This window comes from Anomaloglossus baeobatrachus, chromosome 7, assembly GCF_048569485.1.
Source record: "Anomaloglossus baeobatrachus isolate aAnoBae1 chromosome 7, aAnoBae1.hap1, whole genome shotgun sequence".
Lineage (NCBI taxonomy): Eukaryota > Metazoa > Chordata > Amphibia > Anura > Aromobatidae > Anomaloglossus > Anomaloglossus baeobatrachus.
Window position 1 is genome coordinate 93,306,638 of NC_134359.1, and position 16,128 is coordinate 93,322,765.

General features: G+C 45.5%; 1 protein-coding gene across 2 annotated transcripts in view; it reads right to left on the reverse strand.

Annotated features, from left to right (window-relative positions):
• DRC11 (dynein regulatory complex subunit 11) overlaps positions 1 to 16,128 on the reverse strand; it is a 438,498-nt gene that overhangs the window by 29,085 nt on the left and 393,285 nt on the right. For both annotated transcript variants that reach the window (XM_075317481.1, XM_075317480.1), the window contains exon 15: positions 9,720 to 9,919. In XM_075317481.1, coding sequence (XP_075173596.1) covers positions 9,720 to 9,919 — 200 coding nt within the window. The remainder of the gene's footprint in view (positions 1 to 9,719; positions 9,920 to 16,128) is intronic.

The following is a 16,128-nucleotide window of genomic DNA, read 5'->3' on the forward strand; positions in this document are numbered from 1 at the left end:
GCTCATATACCATCCTGGTATATGGCCTGTATCCTATAGCACAGAGAAAAAAAAACAAACGTTTATACTCACCTTTTCCTCACTCCCTGCAGCCGATCATCTTCCTCTCTGCACCACTGACCTGTGTGGAGCCGTTCCCCTGCAGCACGCGATGTCTTCCTGTCTGTGCCAGTCAGCTGATCAGCACAGATCAGCTGACCAGCACAGACAGGAAGACATCGCGTGCTGCAGGGGGACAGCTCCACACACGGGGACGGGTGAGTGTACTTATTCACTGCACCCCGCGCTGATGATGACGCGCGGGGAGCAGTGAATACAGCCGCACATGATCACTCCAGGCTGTTGTTGCCAGGGTTGATCATGTGGACCGGCTCTTTACTATGCGCGTGTCCCCGCTCGTCCTCCCGCCCACCTGTTAGCGCCGGCTTCTGCGCTGAGAGATGGGCGGGAGGATGGGCGTGCATATGTAATGAACGGGCCCACGTGGTCGGTCACAGCAGGCTGCTACAGCCTGCTCGTGCCCCCGATGACCCGCTCCACCGCAGCACCTCATTCCCTGCAGCCACAGTCAGACCATAAGACGCACCCCCAACTTTCCCCCAACATTTGGGGGAAAAAAAGTGCGTCTTATGGTCTGAAAAATACGGTAAGTGTTTTTACCTGTCCTGTGACGTTTCCTCATTTAGGGTATGCGCCCACACTGCAGATTTGGTGCAGAAATTTTCTTCATGAATTCTGTACCTTCTGGCAGAAAAATGCACCAAAAGACGCACCTAAAAACACATTAACATTTGGTGCGTTTTTGTGCCATGTGCTTTTTTTAATTAAGTCAATGGGTGGAAGGGCTAAAAAATGCTGGAAAAAATGCACCACCAATTGACATGGTGCAGAGTTTTTCTACAACAAAATCTGCAAGGAAAGAAAAAGCAACGTTTGTACAACATTATGGCTGTGTGCGCACGTTGCGTTTTTTCATGCGTTTCTGCAGCGTTTTCAACGGCAGCGTTTTAATGCAAAAATGCATGCGTTTTGATTTCTAGGCAACGTCTATGGGAAATAGGGCTTTCTTGTGCGCACGATGCTTTTAAAAACGCAGCGTTTTAGTTGCTTAAAATTTGTCAAAATCTCTGCGTTTGAAGAAGCAACATGTCAATTGTTTTTGCCATTTTGGCAGCGTTTTGCTCTCATTAAACTCAATGATAATGATCAAAACGCATCCTAAATCAAATTCATAGCGTTTTACATGCTTTTTTGACATTATAGTGAGGTCATGACGTCTCCTTTTTCACACACACACATATAGTCCGACTATAAAAAAAGTGAAAAACAATAATTTAACGTTATTTTATACATAAATATTAAATCACATTAATCTTTTTAGTAAAATTATATATTTTGTGTATGATTTAAAGCATGATATTTGTTTTAATTTCTTTCCATTTTTTCATAGTGTTTGAATTTTTAAACTTTATTTAGTAGTGTATTTGTATTGAAAATGCATCTGTCTTTAAGCACAGAAAATGCATGTAAAATGCGGCAAAAACGCAGGAAAAACGCATGCGTATTTCCTGCGTTTATGTGATCAAAACCAAATTTGACAATGACATTCTGCCAGAGGATGCGTTCATTTCTGCAAGGTACTGGACGCAATGTGCGCACATGGCCTAAAAAAAAATCTCATAAAGTTTGCTGGCTTCAGGATAAGCATGCAGATTTTGGTGCAGATTTGTAAAAAAAAAACCCCATAAAAAACTGCATAATAAAACTCACTGTGTGCAAATAACCTTAATGTAATTCTATGGGGAAAATCTGCAGATAAAACTCTGTACTCACAAGAGAAATTGACATGTTACAGGTTTCAAAAACACTTAAAAGGTCAATTTACACAGTGTAACATCGCTAGCGATATCGCTGTTCTGTCACCGGTTTTGTGACGTAATAGCGACCTCCCCAGCGACATTGCAGTGTGTGACACGCATCAGCGACCTGGCCCCCGCGGTGAGGTCGCTGATCGCTACAAATCTTTCAGGACCATTTTTTGGTCCTTTGTTTCCCGCTACGCAGCATGCATCGGTGTGTTTGACACCATTACAACGACATCGTTAGCAACTTTACAACCCAGCACGTAGGGGTGCTATAGCGTTCCCTTTCCCTTGTTGTCTGACAAGTCCCCAACGACCAGCGATGTCGTTCTGCAGGTCCGTATCGCTGCTGCGTCGTTGGCCAGATCTGCCTGTTTGACAGCTCACTAGCGACTTTCCAGCGATCCCGGCCAGGTCGGGATCGCTGGTGGGATCGCTAGAAAGTCTCAATGTGTAAAGGGGCCTTAAAAAAAGCACAGTGGATGTGGCCCCCTGGACAAGCCAGGGGCCACAGAGAACAACACCTACACACCCCACGCTCCCGGTCAGGCACACCAAAGTCAGACAAAAACCCTTGTTGCCTTCCTCCAGGGGCTGATGTTCACACCAGGGGGGTGGGCCAGGCGGTTGGCCCCACCCACCGAGGAGTTCACAGTCCTGGAGGCGGGAAAAGCAGACAGTTCAGTGAGGGAAGTGAAAGTGGAAGGAAGGAAAGTAGTAGTAGAGCAGACTGAAGCTGGTCCGGGTGTGTTGTCCGGACGGATCAGCAAGGTTGGCAGACGGTGGTGACCGTCTGCAAGAGTGGCCTATTGGAGCTAACCGTGGGGACCGTGGACGGGCGGTGGCCTGGCGGTACCGGACCGGTACGCAAAGAGAAGCCAGCACCATCCGGCAGGGGCTTACGGACCCCGGCAAGGCTAGGAGTCGCCGTGAATTTGCCAAATCCGTTAGCGAGGGGAGCCTCCTGGGTTTCCCAGCAGCAAAGTCCCGACAGAAGGCAACAGTCCAACCGAGAGAGGGAAACACAGTCACCGCCAAGGCTAAAGTTCCCAGGGCCAGAGCCTGCGGGCAAAAGGGGCTCCTTCAGCACCCATCCAAGCTGGGGAGCGGGTTACCGGTGGGAACCCATTGGAACTGTTACACTACATAGGTGCAGGGAAAGGCAGTCACCATCAACCTGCCGGGAGAAACAACACCGCAGCCGTCTGTGGGACCCGTCCATCCAGCCGTGTGTTTTACCAAGAACTGTGTCCTCATCATTGGCTGAGTGAGTACCACCGTGCCGTGCGGCACAGCGCTGCCCCCGCGACCCTGCACCTCGCCAGGCCCCGTAACCCGCCTGCCATCCATCCCTACCCCATCAACAGGCCCTGGGACAACCAACCCCCTACCCACGGAGGGAAGAACTAACATCCAGGCTGCTCCCTGTCATCGCTCCCGGGATCCCCGTCCAGAGCAGCGGTGGTGTCACCAATATCACCACAACCGTGGGTGGCATCACGGACAATAAATCCCCAAAACCAAACCCCTTTTCACTCACGGGCGAGGAGCGCCGCTCGAGTCCTCGGGATCCGGCCCACTGCTCGAGCCACCACCGAGCAGCAGCAGCAGCAGCCGGACCCGAGCAGTGGGAGAGCGCAGCGTCCCCTCCTCCGCCCGTGACAACTTGGCATCACGAACAGGATCCTACCGCTCTGCCGTCTGGTAGAGGTGCGCCTTGTTACCGCCGGAGGTGTCCGGCCGGAAAATTTGAGAAGCCGCCATCTTGGGTGCGAAGAATTCCCGCTCGAGCGTCTCCTCGAGTAGTGGAGGCGCGAAGGCCAAAACCCCGCCCCTGTAGAGGAGGAGCCGGAAAGAGACTAAGGGGGACTGATGGCGTCTGGCCGAATGTAGCCCGCGGCTATAAAAGCAGGGACGCCAGGACCCTGCGGCCATCTTGTTGCTGGTTCCTGGAAAAGGCCACCAGAAAGATGTTCATGCCAACCCGTAGCACCGTAGCCCCCGCACCTGGAACCGCGGCGTGGGTGGAGATCCGGACCGCGCAGCTCCAACAACGGCTGCAGGTCAAGATGCAGCTCCTCTTGGAGGAGTGGGAGGCCGACATGGTGGAGGTTGTAGTGACCGTGCGGAGACGTGAGGAAGAGGGAGCTTCGAAAGGGAGGGTGAGTGACCCACGCCCCTGTACCCCTAGTGGGTCGGTCATCGCGGCCGAGGGACCCGGTCCACGCCCGCTCGCCCTGCTACCTCCCCCGCTACCCGTACTGGCCGCCGCAGCCCCGCCACTAGGCCCGCTACCCCCGCAACCGGTAGCGGTACCCTGCATGTCCGCCAAGGCGAATCGACCTGTAGCCGGAGCCCGTGACCGACCGGAAGTGCTACCTTGGAAGGTGCAGAAGCCTGAGCCGGAGGCATCCCCCGAAAAACTTCCCGAGCCGGAGCCGACAGGCCGCTCCGTGCAGGAGGCCCGGCGGAAGAGGACCCCTGTGCCCATCCCCCACACCTCGGCTGAGGTTGCGCCGAGTTGCCGTTGCAAGGCAGCACCCCAGGCCAAGTCACCGCGGGACCTTCCACCCCGATCACCAGTGGTGGGTAGTGTCCAGAAGGTCTCGCGGGGCCCGACCCATGCGCCGGAGCTCGCAGCAGCTCCGTATTGGGACAGGGAACCGACACCGCTGGGCCCAGAGATTGCCGAGAGAGAGAGGAGGAAGGCGGAGTTTGTGGCCCGTACGATCCGGGAGAAAGAGAGCCTCCGTCAAGCGACCTTTCGTGTCCGGGGCCCCCTGTATGAAGGGCAGGTGAGGCGGTTTGATGTCCGCCGGGGCTATGGTTTCATCTATGAACCGGGCCTGGAGGCCGAAGTCTTTATAGCCTGGCGGGATGTTAATGCCCACCTGCCGGAGGAGCATCCCAGCCGCAATCTGATGCCCGGAGATTTGGTGCAGTATACCCGGCACTGTGGGGAGAGGGGGTGGTTCGCATTGGATACGAAGCTGAGGGGCAGCCAGGAGGCCCGAGTGTCCACCGCACCTCCTCCCCCAGCCGACTCAGAGGAATCAGAGTGATGGCAGCGGAGTCCCATTGCAATTGTCCCCCGTTGGGACCATATGTGTTATAAAGTACTGTTTAACTGTTTTGAAAGAATGATAAGTAAATGATTAACCGAAGATTTACCTGATTGACTAGCCGTGATTGAGACCGGTCGTTGCCGGCACCTTTGTCCCCGTGGGGACTGCTTACAAGTTTTGCATAAGGGACTCCTTATGGACAAGCCTGAGAACTAGCAAGGCAACCATGAACTTGTGGCTTGTAAATAATTATGCTTGTGGCTAAACCGTTACCGCCTACGGAGAGGCAGATTGGAGGAAGGGCCCGCAGTGGAGCAGGCTGGGGCCCAGCCACCACTGGAACTGGTGGCGATCCTCTGGGGGTTTCAGGGTTCCCCATGGACGTAAGTCCCCTGAAAAGGACAGAACACGCTCGGGTAACTTGTGCTGGACTGGGGTCAAGGGGTGCTGCCTGTTTGCTTAGGGGCAGCATCAGGGCCAGCTTACTTGGGTGGGAGAGAGCGGAAGCCAACATCGTTAGTAACGTTTAAGTAAGAGTACCTCCCGATGTGGGAAGATGTTATTATGCTTGTAATATGTTACCGTTTTATCTTTTCCAGTTTGTGAAAATAAAACCGGTGATGGACGGGCAGCCCGCAGACGGTCTGCATTTTACTAAGGGGGAATGTGGCACCCTGGACAAGCCAGGGACCAGAGAGAACAACACCTACACACCCCACACTCCCGGTCAGGCACACCAAAGTCAGACAAAAACCCTTGTTGCCTTCCTCCAGGGGCTGATGTTCACACCAGGGGGGTGGGCCAGGTGGTTGGCCCCGCTCACCGAGGAGTTCACAGTCCTGGAGGCGGGAAAAGCAGACAGTTCAGTGAGGGAAGTGAAAGTGGAAGGAAGGAAAGTAGTAGTAGAGCAGACTGAAGTTGGTCCGGTTGTGTGGCCCAGACGGATCAGCAAGGTTGGCAGACGGTGGTGACCGTCTGCAGGAGTAGCCTATTGGAGCTAACCATGGGGACCGTGGACGGGCGGTGGCTCGGCGGTACCGGACCGGTACGCAAAGAGAAGCCAGCACCATCCGACAGGGGCTTACGGACCCCGGCAAGGCTAGGAGTCGCCGTGAATTTGCCAAATCCGTTAGCGAGGGGAGCCTTCTGGGTTTCCCAGCAGCCAAGTCCCGACAGAAGGCAACAGTCCAACCGAGAGAGGGAAACACAGTCACCGCCAAGGCTAAAGTTCCCAGGGCCAGAGCCTGCGGGCAAAGGGGGCTCCTTCAGCACCCATCCAAGCTGGGGAGCGGGTTACTGGTGGGAATCCATTGGAACCGTTACACTACATAGGTGCAGGGAAAGGCAGTCACCATCAACCTGCCGGGAGAAACAACACCGCAGCTGTCTGTGGGACCCGTCCATCCAGCTGTGTGTTTTACCGAGAACTGTGTCCTCATCATTGGCTGAGTGAGTACCACCGTGCCGTGCGGCACAGCGCTGCCCCCGCGACCCTGCACCTCGCCAGGCCCCGTAACCCGCCTGCCATCCATCCCTACCCCATCAACGGGCCCCGGGACAACCAACCCCCTACCCACGGAGGGGAGAACTAACATCCAGGCTGCTCCCTGTCATCGCTCCCGGGATCCCCGTCCAGAGCAGCGGTGGTGTCACCAATATCACCACAACCGTGGGTGGCGTCACGGACAATAAATCCCCAAAACCAAACCCCTTTTCACTCACAGGCGAGGAGCGCCGCTCGAGTCCCCGGGATCCGGCCCACCACTCGAGCCACCACCGAGCAGCAGCAGCAGCAGCCGGACCCGAGCAGTGGGAGAGCGCAGCGTCCTCTCCTCCGCCCGCGACATGGACATGAGATTTCCATAAATCTCATGCACTTTGCTGGGACCGTAGGACCATGTTCACACGTTGAGTATTTTGTGAGTTTTTTATTTCAATATTTGGAAGCCAAAACCAGGAGTGGAACAATCAGAGCTAAAGTATAATAGACACACGGGCACCTCTTCTGTATTTATTACCCACTCCAAATTTTGTCTTAGAAATACTGAGGTAAAAACCTCATCGAATACTCAACATGTGCACGGGGCCTCAGGCAAAAATGCACAGTGTCAAAAACTCATCATGGGAACTTAACCTTATTTGCTCAGAAAGAGAATTCAAACATTCACGGTCTATAATAATATTGTTCATGCCACAAAAAAATGTTTCTATTATATTTTATGTCAGTGTCTTTATCTGTTATTCTTTAACGTCTGAGTTGTTAGGTGTTTCCCCACTGAAAAATGTGATATGTTGTATTTCACATGTTCACTATTTCCATTTTCTCCAAACTTTACTTTCTTCCTTTACGAACAGTGTGTGCACTTTTTACTTTTAGAAAAATATTGTTTTCTCTGCCACCAGCCATAAACCTGTGAAGTCACCATATCCCTGATTGCAGATCTTTGCTCCGAAATCCAGTTCCCTGCTGGCAGATTATAAGTCAGGAATAGTATTGCTGATGATGAAGAGCACAGCTGTTCTGGGTCTACGATTGGTCAATTAATTATCCAAAAATGTTAAAGTTGGCAAAACTCGGCCTTGGATAAATATCTCCCTCACACTCTGGAATCTTCCCTGAAATAACTTCACTATGTCACACCATCTTCCTCCTACTCATGAACATTACTGACTGTTTATGACACGCTGCTGATTGACAATAATCCTGTTGGATGATAATATATGAATGCAGGGGGCATAAAGGGCCCAACTGATTACATTGGAAAAAAAATAGGATAAATTGCAAAAGATTAGAGGGAACCTGTCACCAACTTTGTCCCCTATAAGCTGCAGCCACCACTACTGAGCTCTTATATATAAAGTATTCTGGAATACTGTATAAGAGCCCAGGCCACTGTGTAGAATGTAAAAAACACTTTTATAATACTCACCTTGTAGGTGCGGGCCGGGCCAATGGGTGTCGCTGTTCTCCGGTCTGGTGCCTCCTCTCTACGTCATGCACACTAGCGGCATTGAGGTCCTGCACTGTACTTTGATCTGTCCTGCTCAGGGCAGAGGTAAGTATTGTAGTGCGCATGTGCAGGCGGCCTGTAACCTTTCCTTGCCCTTGCGCATTATGGTACTTTGATCTGCTCTCAGCAGGGCAGATCAAAGTGCGCCTGCGCAGGACCACAATGTCAGCCTGTGTAGATGATGTACCGTAGATGCATCATCCACACTGGGCTGGGTAGAAGGAGGATGGAGATCTCAGCAGGGGGGAGGAGCCGGAACACAGAGAGGAGGCGTCAGACAGGGGAGCAGCGACACCCATCAGGCCGGACCATCCCCCTAGGTGAGTATTATAAAAGTGATTTTTACATTATACAGCACGATCTGGGCTCATATATACAGCATTCTGGAATACTACTCCTAATCAGCTTGTTATCGGTGCACAGGTCAAAAGCGTGGATCTCTGTTGGTTGGTGCTGTATTTGACCCTATGTCATAAGCAACTTATACATGAAAGGCACCATCACTTCTGAGCATTTTATAGAAGTTTTAAAACAACATCTGCTCTGTCCAGTCAACATCTATTTCAGAGAAGGCCTTGCATATTTCAGAAACACAATACTAAACCACACACTACAGCCATCAGAACAATATGGCTTCACAAAAGATTTCAGGTGATGAACCTGCCGCCTGCAGTCCAGACCTTTCACTAATAGAAAATATTTGACACATTATAAAACAAAAAATTTGGCAAAGATTCAAACTTTACATCAGATAAGAATTGGACACCACTTCTCCTCCAAAACTAGAGCAATTGGTCTCATTACTTCCCACACACATACTGTTGTAAGAAGAGAGGATGCTACACAATGGCAGACATGGACCTGTCCCAACTGTTTTGAGATGTGTTGCTTCCATCAATTTCTAAATCAATTCATTTTTTTCAAATGAAGTGGCTTAATGTCTAACTTTCAACTTCTGATTTGTGTTTTCTGATCTACTTTGAATAAAATATGGCTATAAGGGAACTCCAAATAACTGCATTGTTGTTGTCTGTACATTTTACACAGCCCCCCAACTTTTTGGGAATTGGCGTTTTAGTATGGTCACTTTTGTGGGACTTCCACCAATCACAAGAAAGAGGGTGCTGCCTTCTCCATTTCACTGATGAGATATTTACATCTTTGCTCTAGTGCTCGATTCAATGTCTATTGCACTGGTGGAGATAGCTAAGTAGAGCACTTACTTATCACTCTCAAGATATACAGTACATATTAGATATCTGACTGCCAAACTACTTTCCTAACTTTTCCGAATCCCCCAAACACAGGAACTCTCTACTTAGTTGAGTGTTCCATGGTTCTGTATGGCAAAGTCGCTGCAGGAATCTATTTGTCAATCTTCTACAAAAGGATCGAACCATTGAAATTCATAACTCCATTTTGTTTCCTGACATCATTTCATGGGAGGATGGAGTGTCCTACTTACATATTAGATGATTGGTCCATGCCACCGAAATCAGTTGGCTTGGCCAACTTTTCTCTAATGTGTATAGCGTAGGGGGCTTTAGTCCTACATTGAATACTCCTTTTCATTATTACCTTGTCTCTCTTCATTGCTATAAACTTCTAAAAAATGGCTGATAAGAAAGTTTCCTTTTTCACCAAAATATATTAAAACATTTCTTATATTATCTTGAACCCTTGATTCATGATTCATGCAAAATTGGTTAACGCTACAGTCACCAAACTCTGTTATTGCATCTTTTATGTGCAATACAACCGGTCTATCGTTGAGTACTTACTTTAAGCACCATATGTAGCATCATCTGCAGTCCACTTTTGCCTGGATATTTCCCAGAAATGTTAGATGGCGATAGGTTAAAAAGGTTTGCTCCAGTTTCATTGCAGATCGCATTCACCAACATCTTTTTGCCCACCCCAGCTGGTCCTGCCAGAAGAAGGGCTTTTATCAGTGGAGCCTTCTCATGGACGGATTCACATCCTATATAAATAAAATGAAAAGTTACAATGATTTCTTCATCTTCATCAACTCTTGTAAAATCACTATTTATATCTCCGAGAATCTTCATAGAATCCAAAATAGCAACTACATAATAAATGGTGGAATATTTGTCTTCACAAGTTCCAGGAGAGATGCAGTGGTGACCTACACAGGTGTATTGCTTCAATAAGGGGCTTTTTAGTTTATAATGTTGGATGGACAAACATTGTGCTAACATATCCATAACAGTTTAATGTGGTTAGAAGACTGCATACAGTAACCTGCCCTATTTCAATTATTTCCAATAGACAATATCAACCAGATTTGCAACAAACAGTCTTACGTTGTATAATGATGTCACAAGGTTACAGACCTGATAACTAAATCCTTATGGACATTTCAAACAATAATCTCCTAATATCTTGATTTCTACTAGACAATCACTAAACTCCAAGTAATAAGTTCTACACTGATGTGCAAAAGGGTAATAAGGGTTTTCACTTTCAGACTCCTTATAACACCGTGAAATTACCTAAATTTTATAGACAATCATCTTGGCTATCTCATACATAAATTTGACTTGTAACTATTTAGCATATGATTAGTTATGCAGATTGTCATGTCACTGTATTGTTATTGTTTTGCTCCTAAAAACCTAAATTTTATTTTTAATATATTGCTAGCATTTTGTAAATCCACCTTTTTGCTTTCATCACTGCCTGAATCCTTCTGGGCATGCTTTCAATCAGATTCAAGCATGTCTCGATCCAAATCTGATCCCAGGTCTCATATTCAATGCTGGTGCATATTGGTCAACTCACTTGGGTATGTATACAGCTTTTTCTTCAACTCTACCCACAAGCGTTGGATTGGGTTGAGGTCTGGAGACTTTGGGGCCAATCCAGCACCTGTACTTCATTGCCATTGAACCAATTCTTCACCAATCTCGATGTATGCTTCTGGTCGTTGTCCTGCTTGAACACTGTCGTCCTTTTCATACCCATAGTACTCGAGTGTACGAGGTATCTCATCTTGTAGGATACTCATATAGCTCAGTATTGAGACTACCATCAATCCTGGTTAAGTATCCAATACCTTTGTCTGTGAAACAACCTCATATCATCAGGCTTCATTCACTGACCTTGACAGTTTCTTCAATTTCTCGATTCATTAGCCCCCTTTAACCTTGCTTTTTCCAGACCCCATTTTATTAATCAGAGCTTATTCTATTGACTTTCATCTCATTGCTCCAAATCATCTGTTTCCAATCTTCTACTGTCCATTTTCGTACTTATTTGCAAACTCGAGCCGACGTTTCTTATGATGACATTTGAAGTTGAGACTTTTTCACCTTTGTTTAGGCCACCATTCCAGACTTGTGTAACATGTGTCGCACTGTGCTTACATGGATGTCTGTCATCTCACTATTATGAAGTAAAAAATTGTTTAAAAGAACTGAGAGTCCTCAGTGGTTGATACCTTTTAATGGCTAACTGAAAAGATGGTAATAATTGCAAGCTTTCGAGACTACTCAGGTCTCTTCATCACGCATGGTATAACACAAAATCTGAAGAGTCACATATTTATACACAACAGGACATAGAAAAGTGCAGTAAAAAAAAACAAAAAAAAAAACAAGTTATATGAAACAGAACTATCACTATGGCAGGGGGGCAAACTGTTGTGGCCATAAATTTTGCTGCAGTTCAGTGTGAAAGTTTTCTGAACTGCAGCAAAATTTATGGCCACAACAGTTTGCCCCCCTGCCATAGTGATAGTTCTGTTTCATATAACTTGTTTTTTTTTTTGTTTTTTTTTACTGCACTTTTCTATGTCCTGTTGTGTATAAATATGTGACTCTTCAGATTTTGTGTTATACCATGCCTGATGAAGAGACCTGAGTAGTCTCGAAAGCTTGCAATTATTACCATCTTTTCAGTTAGCCATTAAAAGGTATCAACCACTGAGGACTCTCAGTTCTTTTAAACAATTTTTTTTATCTCTACTGGCTAACACGGTACAAAGATATATTTTACTTGTATTATGAAGTAGACGAGCAGCCTCCACTGCTGTGTTAATCACGCCAGAACTTATAGACCTTGTGATGAGCCGACTTGTTGACTAGGATATCTCGTATTGAGGTCCACCTCTTGGCTTTCACTTGGGAATCAACCTAATAACACACTGAGCTATTAGGGAATGTGTGAACAAATTGTAGTTTGTACTATACAGGAAGAAAAATATTTTTTCCATCACCAGGAGGAAAACAGTAACAATGCAGTGAAATGACAAGAATCTGCATAACTAATCATATGCTACATAATTGCAAGTCAAATTTATGTATGAGATAGCCAAGATGATTGTCTATAAAATGAAGGTTATTTTCGAAGCTGTAGTGGATGGTGAAATATGGAGCTGAAAGTTAAAAGTTCAAAACATTGTTAACCTTTTGCTTGTGATTGTAGACCTGTTCTGATTAACAGTGCCCTCACTGAACCAGTGCTACATCTTTTAAGGCTGTGTTCATGCGTTGCAGCCGCGTTGCATTATTTACCTCAATATTCCAAAATTGCAAGAATAACATTATAGTTCTATCACATTGTGGCAAAAAAAAACCCTGCACAAATTACAATATTATGCAACTTTTAGACAGGACAGTTATTGAGGAGGAAGCTTATCCAAAGATCGTTCATTCTCGACTATCAGGCCAACTAAACTAGCTGGCAATTATCTCATGAACAAGCAAAACACTCATCTATCGGGTTTGATGATTTTTAAGCTTGCTAATAAATAATTGTTCTCGGCAACACATCATCTGCTGTGAATGGGACAATGATATTCTATCCACACAGAACAAGTGTGTTAGCGATTACTATGTGCACATTGAAGTGCAGTCCGTCAGTCTAAACAGGCTATTTAATGACCACCAAACAGCTATCCTGAAGTCTATCCATAGTCATTCAATGATCGTGGTGAATTGCGGTACTTAGCAAACAAGGTGATCAACTCCCACAATGTTCAGCCTTCATTTGCATTTGGCTTGTTATGTCTGATAATCATTAATGAGGCGTACCAAGCGGGAGTGGTACCAGTTCTCAGTATAGACCCTTTCATGATGAGCTTCTACAGTACATCACTATCTTCTGGTGACTCTATGACAAGATAGCTAAGGAACATCTGCCTCTAGTTATATAGAAACATCCTTGTTCTACAGCTGGAATCACATCATCAAGTCCTGCTCCATGAGAAAAGATAATATTCACCAAGATCTGACCTGCCCTTCACTATCCTCCCCACACGTCTTGCACCAAGAAGGGAGTGACTGAGAGCAGCCATGTGTTTGCCATGAGAGTCGATTCCCTCCCTACATGCTTATTCTGTGATTAAAACTTGGACCATTTTGTACAAAATAATTTAGCATTATTTGATCTTTTTTTTAATGCTGTTCCAATCAGATTAATTTTAAGCGCAACATGAGAAAATGCTATAGATCAGATAATCACATGCACTGGCAATGATGTTGGACAGTTAACGTTGACGACCTTTATTTCTGAATATATTTATTTTCTGGAGATATATAGCTATGTGTTAGAAAAAATATTCTAAAATGCATATGAAGTATATATATATATATATATATATATGTATATATATATATATATATATATATATATATATATATATAGCCCTGGCAGGAATTTTTGGCTTTTTTGGAGAGTGCCTTAAAATCAGCTCTAGTTAGGGATTAGATAGTTAGGGAGAATTGTAGGGGTTTGTATAATAAAGTGATTAGGGGGTAAGGATAGATAGAACATACATTTTAGGTGTTGGACCACCCCTTTTAGATAACAAGCCAAACCAGACACTGCATTGGCAACCATATATGTTTAGGGGTGTTTGCCAAATCAGACCTCCTGCTTTGCATTGATGAGACACAGAGAGAAAAGTCTCTGACAAGGTGTCCAAGGGATAACATTTCTCTTTTTGGACACTGCCAAGCTGGTAAGGAGAATTATAGGCATGTAGCAAGGCTTGTTAAAGGGCAATAGTTTAGGATTGCTACCCCCAATAGGAGGCACTAGAGTTCTATGCACAGTCTCTCTGAAGACAATGAATGGAGTGGCATAGATGTGCTGTTCTACATTATTCCACTTGTTCTGACGATCAGTGGGGATCTCAACAATGAGACCCATACTAATCTAACAATATCACTGGCCTACAAAATCGTACTTTTTTGTGTTAAATGCATGAAATAGGCTGTTTCTCATAGTAATTTGTCCCCTGATTCCGTATCTGCTTTCAAACGTTTTCTATTCGGTAAGGATTTTAAGTAACACACGGTTACATTTTACAGTACATTAGGTTTCTTTTAATTATTTAAAACATTTGTTCAGTTTTCTGGAATATTTATCTGCAGGTGCATCCCTTTTACTTCCCATCAGTAGACTACAAGCATTTTTGAGCTCCATTTCACATAACAGACTTCAAGTAGCGCAATGTCCTGATGGAATCACTCCCTGTGCTCATCACTGACGTTTCCACTGTTAATGGAGGAAAAATCTAAATGAGAGTCCAGGAAATGTATCTTGAGAGACATGTTGCATTCCAATTCATGAGCTCTCTATAGTTTGATGCTTTATGATTGCCAAGGAAGTTCACCACTACATTTTTTAACGACTCCTATGAGGGTGCCTCAGTCTCGCTTAGGTTTGTGTCAAAATCTGTGTCTTTCATAATTATCTTATTTTTAGCCCCATGAAAATTCCTTCCTTGATCTTGGCCTCACTGATTTGTGGAAACTTGTTTCTAAGGAATGCAAAACCATCACGATTCGTCGCCTTGATAAAGTTCTTCGTCAACCCATGTTTTATGTGGCGTGGTAGAAGGAAAACTTTTTCTGGAGATACCAAAGGCTGATGCAGGACTTTCTTCCGAAATTCAAACTGTTTCCTGGTGGCCTCTATTTTTTTTTTAAATGGTTTTGCGGTCTTCGCAGAGAAACGTTAAAACTTTGCTCCTGTTGCCTATGGCGGAAAGAACATATTTTGGTCCTCTGCTTCAGCAAGTGCCAGCCTTTGAGCCTTGAAGCCAAAAGCTCCACCTGACTTTGTGATAGGTTCAGATCACGAACAAAATTATTTAGATCAACCAGTTTGTGAGGCTCCCCAGACTCATGGCCTACAAAATCAGGATCTTCTCGATCAGCTTCAGGATCTTCTTCAGCTAAATCAGCATCTGAATCTTCTTCCGGATCCAAGGTACAAGATGTTGGGAGAGTGGGGACTGGCAGCTCTGAGCTAAGTGATACAGAAATAGCAATCTGTAGATTGGTCTCTTGGCTCCCTCATACCACCAAAACAACAAATGCCATGTGCCGTAGTTTACCATTGAGCCAACTTGTGAGAAGTGTAACACAAGATGAGCAACAAATAACGGAGGTCTAAAGTTTGCATTGATCTCCAATTTTGCACTGAAAATACAGGAAATAACTTTTCTTCACCAACAGTGTTATGCTTCTTCTCTGTGATTTCACAGTCACTTTGCCACAAATATAGCAAAATTGTTGGGGTGTTTTATACAACGACAGGACAGGCTTAACAGAACGTTCTACAGCACAAGAACAGCAACAGAAATAAAATTAAATTTATTATAATAAAAGTTTAAAGCAAAAGAAAACTTAGTGATAAAAAGACAATTGATATTCACAAAGCACAGTGATATAATGAAGCTTTTTGGTATGTAACCATTAAACCCCAAAGAGCGGAAATCTCTAAGATTAGTCAAACATGGAAAATACATGGAGCTTTATTTGTTGCCAAGGTGCGAAAACAAACCGACTTCATAAGAACTGTGCAATTAAAGCAATCCCAGCACCTAAAAGGTAAAGTATTTATGAAGAAGCTATGTAGGCTAAATTTATTAGATAAAATGCTTTAAGAACAATTAACAGAACTCATTTACCAAAATCTTTGTTGATCAATGATACTCTGTAGAGTGGACAGGTGATGATTTTTGAAGAATAGAATACCTCTTTAAAGGGAACCTGTCACCAGGTTTTACCCTTATGAGCTGCAGTCACCACCAGTGAGCCCTTATATAAAGTATTCCAGAATACTGTATATAAGAGCCCAGGCCACTCTGTATAATGTAAAAAGCACTTTCAAAATACTCACCTAGGGGGTTGGCCGGTCCGATGGGTGTCACTGCTC